The sequence below is a fragment of the Andrographis paniculata genome, unplaced genomic scaffold, assembly GCF_009805555.1.
Source record: "Andrographis paniculata isolate CXL003 unplaced genomic scaffold, ASM980555v1 Contig22END, whole genome shotgun sequence".
NCBI lineage: Eukaryota > Viridiplantae > Streptophyta > Magnoliopsida > Lamiales > Acanthaceae > Andrographis > Andrographis paniculata.
In genome coordinates this window covers 3,659,233-3,667,661 of record NW_026137513.1, presented here as the reverse complement: position 1 = coordinate 3,667,661, position 8,429 = coordinate 3,659,233, and the positions used below count along the sequence as shown (strand labels likewise).

General features: G+C 32.9%; 1 protein-coding gene across 1 annotated transcript; it reads left to right on the top strand.

The window, feature by feature from the left end:
- The first annotated feature begins 1,840 nt into the window (after window positions 1–1,840).
- LOC127245642 (homeobox protein knotted-1-like 6) lies at window positions 1,841–7,893 on the top strand. The gene is made up of 5 exons (XM_051266639.1): window positions 1,841–2,468; window positions 2,844–2,966; window positions 3,188–3,299; window positions 7,207–7,472; window positions 7,583–7,893. The coding sequence occupies exons 1-5, from the start codon at window positions 2,121–2,123 to the stop codon at window positions 7,736–7,738; spliced, it is 1,005 nt and encodes a 334-aa protein (XP_051122596.1). The 5' UTR covers window positions 1,841–2,120; the 3' UTR covers window positions 7,739–7,893.
- Window positions 7,894–8,429: the final 536 nt, after the last annotated feature.

Genomic DNA, 8,429 nt, shown 5'->3' with positions numbered 1-8,429 from the left:
ACTATTATAATTTATTTGTTAAAAAAGACATTATTAAAACAATACATAAATTACTATTATCTTTTATTTGTAAAAAATAAATACCCAGCAAATGGATTATATTATTAATTAAATTTTAAATATTATAATAAATTAAGGGGGGTTTGGTGCATAGAAATGAGAGCAGAGAATAGAGTCGGAGAGAAAGGAAATTGAGGAGAGAATGTGAAATGTAAAATAAAATGAATGGATCGGACAAGAATAAATGATTAATTTAATAAAAGAGAGTTTTAGCAAGTGAAAATCATGAAAAAATATTTATGATAGACTTTTTTTAAAACAAAAAATTATAAATTATATACAAACTTTTGTAAGATCATATTTTAGTATAAATTTATGTAAAAAATTAAATACTTGAATGATAAATTAAAAATAATTTTTGTAAAACTGAAATAATATAATATAAATAATTATAAAAATTAAATATTAAAAAAAGAATTAAAAAAATAAAAAAAATATATATATGGTGTGTTTGGTACAGAGAATTGGCAGCAGAGAAATGGAAATGTTTCCATTTTTCCTGTTTGTTTGAGTCAGAGAAATGGAAGTTGACAAATAAATATTTTCATGTCTCTGTTTTCATTTCTCATATTCAGAGAAATGGAGAGAAATGATGTTGCAGTATATATATTTTTTTTTAATTTTTAAAATTTTTTTTGTACTATTTAATTTTTAATTTTTTTAAAAATTATATTATTTTAATTTTACAAAAAACAAATTTAATTTATTTTTAAAGTATTTAATTTTTACGATATTTTAAGAAATTGTACTAAAATATAATCTTAAAAAACATCGTACATAATTTACAATTTTAAAAAAAAAATTTATCAATTTTTTTTTTCATGAATTCTCATTCGTTAAACCTCTTTTTTTTATCGAGTTAATCATTTATTTTTGTTTGCTCATTCATATATCTGCATTTTTTTTTAATTTTTCAAATGAATTATTTGTTTTATCAAACAAGAGAATTAATTCTCATTCTCTATTTAATTTCATTTCTCTCCAATTTTATTCTCTACTATCACAATTCCATTCTCTACACCAAAGACCCTAAGTATCTATTTATATTACATAAAAAAAAAAAAATAAATAAATAAAAAAATTAATCCATTTTTTACAATTTCAAAATATGTGAATGTTTAGGCCCAATCTCACTCGAATCGACAGATCCAATCCCTCCCCTCTTTTTTCCCTTTTTTTCATGCTTTCTTGTTCTGAGCTCTTCCCTCATCGTAATATTTTGTACTTACCATAATAGATTATTTATTTTTTATAACAAAGAATAAAATATTCAATTTTTTTAATAACTATACTGTTTTTTCAGTCATTTTTACTTTAATCTAACTATATTTCAATATAATACTAATATTTTTAAAATTATGTGTATAAAATAAATGAATACTTAATTATAAGACGGAAGAAATAGTCTACATAATTGTTGAGCGCACGCTCTAAGATAATTTAAAATTTTTATAATTATAAAATCAAGTTTATAAAAAAATGCAAATTTTAAACTATTAGGGTTTTGCTCGAGATTTATGTCGACTTCATTTGTTTTGCTCATGTCGATTCAGGATTTGTTTATTTCACACACAAAATTCAAGTTTTTATTGAACTCTGCGTTTTTTTTGAGAAAAAATATACAATTTTTTTCTTTCACAAAATATAAATAATGTATTATTTTAACATCGAACCTAATTTAAATTTTTTCCAAACACACGAAGAGAAACCTACCTTCGATGTCTCTTAAAATTAATTAATTAATTAATTTAGTTTGAGAATAAATAATTACTATTGAAACTTAAGGCAGTAAAAATGTAAAATGAATATGGCTGGCTGGGATTGGAAGTCCGGGACCTCCTGAGGCAACTGCACTCAACCGCCTTCAATTACATTTTCTCCATTCTCGTTTGTTCCCCAAAATTAAACACATACACCACCGCTCACCGGAACCACCGCCGCCGCCGCCGCTTCAGCTTCCTTTACAGCCAGATTATGCTCTCGACTTCCGGTGATGCTTTTACTTTCACCTCGCAGATTGAATAATTTTGGATTCGTGGAAGTTTTTGGGATTACTGAGTATGGACGGAATATATGGACTTGATTCGCCGGTGGGAGAGGAGTACGGCGGCAAGGTCTTAGTGATGTCTCCGGATAATCTGATGGTTGCTGCTGGGGATTATAATCAGTATCATTGCCATTCCATGATCATTCCTTCGGAGGATTTTCATCGCCGGATGCCGGCGTTTGGAGCGGAGGAGGTGGGCTTTCAGTGCACCGCAGCGTCACAATCGGCGGCTTCGGTTCATGTCCAGAATCAAGGAGAGGGAGATGATCGAGACGAGGAGGCTTCCACTGTTATCAAGGCCAAAATTGCTTCTCATCCTTCATATCCGAGATTACTTGAAGCCTATATAGATTGCCAAAAGGTTAATCGAACGTCTGAAAAATAATTGGGGATTTAATCTAGTTGCTCGCCTTCGATTTTCTGGATTTTGAAAGCTTATATATGAACCAATTTTTTGGCCTTTTGCAAACCAAAACCTAGCGATTTAGGCGTTTATTTCTGCAAGTAAGAATGATTGGAGTTGCTCTAGTTGCCTAATCGTCTTCATGTATTTGATTGTTGGATTTTGGGGTTTTAGCTTCTCTCAGTACGTGTTTGAGGATGATTAAACAATTTCGCGTTTGGCGATGTAGGATTGCAGAAGTGAAATTATCTGGGCAGGAGGGGATATATATATGTATATGTGTGATTTAGTATGAGCAGTGAGTTTCGAACGAAAACTTTTGTTTATCCGCAGGTAGGAGCACCTCCCGAGATTGCGTGTTTGTTGGAAGAAATCAAGCGAGAAAAGGACTTGTGCAATCAAGATTCAGTTTCAGCTATGTGCTTGGGAGTCGATCCAGAACTTGACCAATTCATGGTCTCTCTCTCTCTCTCTCTCTCTCTTTATTTCTGTTCTCTCTCTCTAAAACACACAGCAGTGCTGTTCTATGCTTATTTGTGTGTGTGTATATATATATATAATATGGATAGATAATATTGTTCTTGGACAGTGTTTTAGTTTTAGTTTCAGTTTCTTTGGGTTGAAAGATGATGTGTTCTCTGAAGATGTTCTTTGTGTTCTTTCAATTCTATGTAAAGGAAACTTACTGCGACATATTGGTGAAGTACAAGTCGGATCTGTCGAGGCCTTTTGACGAAGCAACTTCCTTCCTCAACAAGATTGAAGCTCAGCTCAGCAATCTTTGCAACGGTATGAGATCGATCATTTTTCTGAAATCTTCTTGGCATGGCTAATGGCTTCCCCCCACCCCTCGTCTCTCTCTCTAACCATACACACACACACACGGGACACAAAATAACACTTTCTTGGCAGTGTTTTTATTTCATGATTGTGGTCCTTGTCCGAGGTGAGGTGATTTATGCAGAATCCCAACCCAATTTATTGCTCTAATTTCCTGCTACAGCAGAAACCCTAAAATTGTAAGGATGTCTGGGTAGAGTTTTGGAGACGTGGGCTAAGTTAGCTCTTCTTACATTTCTGGCTCTTGCTCGTGTGTATTTAGGTTTTGTTTCAGGATGTCTTTAGGCATGGCATGTGTGATGACTCTCCTGTTTGTGTAGGAAAGAGTAAAAACCTTAAGCTCGAGAGTCGATGATGGATGAATGGGTCGTCTTTGAGTATCTTCTGCAAGTGAAAGAGAAATAGAAGACGTTAAACAGTGTTGTCACTTTACCCTTTTACAAGTTTCCTTCTGCGGTTTTTGTTTTAGTTTCAGTCCTCCATTTACTCTTGTCCCGAGTCTGGTTGTTGTTCCATCTATTCTTCTTTTTCTCTTTTCCACCTTGATCTTTGCTTGGGGGTGTCAGAGGAAATTAAAGCTTTGAAATTTAACCATTCGTAGCAAGAGATTCTGATTTTGACACATCGATGTGTAGGTGACATGCTTCACAGTATTTCCTTTTTGGTAACAGTAACATTTTCTTCTGTTTTAATCTGCTTCATTCAATCTCAATCTTAGGTGGGTGGGTGGGGAGGGTGGGTTCATTCTTTGACTGTCTTTTTACAACTTATTAATCCATATAAACTCCAGTTCTTCATGTGGAATCCTTAAATGGGATAAACACTCTTGTTTTTCATTTCATTGATTTTATTTCATTTGCCCTCCTGATTTCAGAAGTTGTGGTTTAGGGTTCATCTTTCCATTTTACATGTCAGTATGTCATGTGGAGATTGTGATTATAGGTTAGTATTGACACATTTTTATCACCCTGCAAAGTTAGATAATGCTTCAAATACATATTTCATTTGTGACATGTCTTTTAGTATGACTTCTAACATCACATATATATGTTGTTTGGAATTTGGATCCTCTATTTCAGTTTATATTTCATTTTTTATTTCAGTATGAACTAACAAGCATTTAATATCAGTCTAATTTTGTCATTTTCATGTTGTTCTGCATAAAATTAATGCATTCATCTCCTATCAGAAAACTAGCTGAGTTTTTGTCGTATCAGTTCTTGTGCAGGAATGCTTGTTCATGGTTTTGCTAGTGCAAAATTTACCAACAATTTATCCTAAGTTTTCAATACAAGAATAGAACTTGAAATTCACCTTATCTATTTCTTTTAAAAACACAAATTTATTGAGTTGCATGTGCTTCTGATTTCTGAAGATGTCTTGCTGGTTCAATAAGCTTCAAGTTCCCATAAACCATAAATGGCTGAAACTTAGCGAAATAATATTAAGAAATATACATTGGAATGCGTTGAACTGCTTATTGGTTGGCAGTTATAATTAAAGCAATGTATGTCTTCTTGTGCATATCAATGATCTCAATAGAAATATAAAATGCACAAAACAATAGTGATCAGTGATCAAGCATGTACTTATATATTTCTTTATGCCAAGAACTTAGCTTTCTTTATTTGTAGATGATGATGATACTTACAACAAGATAACCTAGATGTGAAATCATGCTGTCTCACATGATCTTTTCCTCCATTTCTTTAAAGGGGTGTTTGGTGTTAAACCATATTGTTTTTTTAGGTTCTTTTGCATCTAAAAATTCTCCTTTTTGTTCACTAATTAATTCTGCAAGCTGTACTTGGAAGTGTGGGCTAAGTGTGATTGGGATCTGTTACTAACATATGTCTCTGCACATTTCTAAACTTGGGGGCTTAATTCTTCATTCTTTCTTTCTATACTTAGCTGCACTATTATATATATATATATGCTTCATTACCCGAGTAGATTAAAGATCGTGGAGGCCACGTGTTTCTTACAGCCTTACAAGGTTAGTTCTCGAATTTTGATTATTGAACTGAACTATAGCATAGAAGATATTAAACTATGTCGTGGCGAGCTAGTTTATATGATCGATGTCTGATTAACTAAGTTCCAATTTAGCTTTTCTCAGATGTTTCGATTTCTTGGCTCTAGCTGGCCTTGTGTGGAATTTGTTTCTCATACAACTTAATTGCTTATGATAGGTAGGTTTCTTTGAACACTTTATTTGTTCATAACCATCACTGGAATTGTGTCGGCACATGTCTCATGTGCCAATCAATACAAAGAATATGGTGTCGAGGTACAAAGTGTGAAAGATGCTGTCTCCACTGGACACAGTGTGGATTGATTAACTTTGATCTGTTTGAGGTCTTCTTTCCCTTTTCTTGATGATGCCTAACATTTATAAAATGGATTTAATCTGAGTTTATTATTATTATTAAGGATTTCAACACAGTACTTGTTGATTTGGTTGCAGTCCGTCCCTTCCCAGATATTTTCTTGATCTTTTTATGGTACCTGAAAAACTATTATATTATATTAGTATATTATTAGATCCTCAGCTTAATCTCTTGTGCATGCGTGCCTTATTTTATGTTTGATGGGTAATGTGAGGATTGGTTTAAATTAAATGGAAAAGACTATTCTTTGGGTTGAAGTCAAGAGAAGTTTCTTCTTCTTCTATGATAGTATATAATTTGTGGGCTTAGGTTTTTCAGTGTAGTGTCAGAGGACTGGAGTGGGACAGTGCATGATCGTGTGGTGTGGATGAGGTGAACAGTGTAGGGATGGACGGTCAGGATTGATTGTTCGAGAACCTTGTAATTCTTGATTGGTTGTGGTGGTGGATGAACAATTGATAGAATTTTGTAGAGATGGGCAGGGCAGGCCAATGAAGTAAAAGGGTTTTGTTTCTTGGAAGAACAAGGGCCCATGGCTATAAATTGATTGGAGAAGGAAGTCCGCAGATTAAACTGTGGAAATTAAATAATATTTTTGAATAATATTTATTTTATTTTTAGGTAATAATGATAGTAGGAGTCCGGGTAGGGTGGACTGGTGGGGTAGAGGGCAATACTCACATGGACGCCCGGGGTTTGCGCTGAGTCCCGGCCCACCTGGTCCGGGTCTTTGGCTGACCCGCACATGCACTTCTGTTTCCATTAATGCCCCTCCTATATTACTAACTTTATTTTATTTATAGGCCCTGAATTATTGAACTCATGGTTATATATATATATATATATATCTATATGCTTTTATTTAACATAATATTGTTTTCAATAAAAACATATGGATGTGTGTGCTATATTGATATATTATTTATGTGGAAATTATTTGTATTATGTTAACATAAATCTTATGTGTCACTTCATCTGTATATCATGTATTGTCAGTCGTATCTTATATTTGTATTATATTAATATAATTTATATATTATTTGTTCTTATTAAATGGTTTGTTTGTCTCTATATTCTAATGTTAATATATGTGTTACTATTTGTATTATATTGAAATAATTAATGCAATGTGTATTTTATATCAATGCAAGGTTAATCATGTGCAAACTTTCAACCAATACATATACCAATTAATAGAGACGGTTGCATCACCAACTTCAATAAATTGATCTAATTTTTATATCAATTAGTCTTTTTACATTGTGTGTAACTCCTTATTGTGTGTTGTTAGCACTGTACTGATTTATATTTCTCCGCCATCTAAATTAATTCACTATTTTTATGCTATCTATTTGTTTTTTTTTGGCATTTTTTAGCTATGTTTTTAGTGTTTCAATTTTATTTATTTTTATATCGAAATAGTAATCGAATGTAATGTTCTTTAAATTTGCTCTGGCTATTATTAGATGCGGCGGGATTGTCGTCAGACGACGAACTCTGCAAAGACGACAAGACAGCAATTCTGGACGAAGGCGACAACAACAACAACAACGCGGCGATGAAGAGTGAAGATCGGCAGCTGAAGGAGCAGCTGATGCGAAGATACGGAAGCCACATTGGGAGCCTCAAGCTGGAATTCTGCAAGAAGAAGAAGAGAGGGAAGCTTCCGAAGGAGGCGAGGCAATCGTTGTTCCAATGGTGGAACAAACACTCCAAATGGCCTTATCCAACCGTAAGTAGGGCGCAGATTGCAGATTGCAGATTGAATTGTTGATTTTATGTGAATTAGGAACATTTTTACGGTAAATGTGAATGAACGAACGAATGTATGAATGTGTGCAGGAAAGCGATAAGATTGCGCTGGCGGAGTCAACGGGGCTGGATCAGAAGCAAATAAACAACTGGTTTATTAACCAGAGGAAGCGGCACTGGAAGTCGCCGGAGAATGTGCATTTGGCGGTGATCGATAGTCTCTCTGCCGCCGGCGGACTGGAATGAATGAAGGTTTCAGGTATTCAAGTTATAAATTTGATGCAGATGATCTGCGGTGTTGCTCTGTTAATGTATGTGTGTGTATGTAAATACATAATATATATATATATATATACTGCAAAATTTTAATTTATCTTTGGAATAAATTTCATTTCAATTGATGATTAATCTTGGATTTTATATGTGAGTGTTTTATTTATAAGTTTGTGTACTAATATTATGTATTGGTAGTTTGTTTTATTCCAAAGTGTTTTTATTGCTTCATCATATGTAGCTTTATAATACTCTCTACACTATAAAAGTGAGTACATTTATCGTTTTAGTTTGTCTATATTAAATGTGTTTATACACTATTATTCTATCAAGGGAAAAAAATCATTTTTAGTCCAATATGTTAAAATTCATTAATTTTGGTTCAAATATAAATTTTTTTATCAATTTTGGTCTTAATATAATCAAAATTCATCATTATTGGTCTCAATATAATTAAAATTCATCATTCTTGGTACCAATATAACCAAAACTCATCATTCTTGGCCTCAATATAAATTTTTTTTTTATCAATTTTAGTTTCAATATAACCAAAATTTATCATTTTTTGTCCCAATATAATCAAACTTTATTTTTTTTGGTCCCACCGTCAACAAACCGACGGAAAATGCTGACGTGGACTTGCAAGATTGTGCAATTTCTTCGA

Bases quoted from the DNA above. Each gene is read 5' to 3' on its own strand.
- LOC127245642 (XM_051266639.1), top strand. From the start codon at position 2,121: ATGGACGGAATATATGGACTTGATTCGCCGGTGGGAGAGGAGTACGGC. The intron at 2,469-2,843 runs GTTAATCGAACG...GTTTATCCGCAG, and splicing joins CCTATATAGATTGCCAAAAG to GTAGGAGCACCTCCCGAGAT. The intron at 2,967-3,187 runs GTCTCTCTCTCT...TTCTATGTAAAG, and splicing joins CAGAACTTGACCAATTCATG to GAAACTTACTGCGACATATT.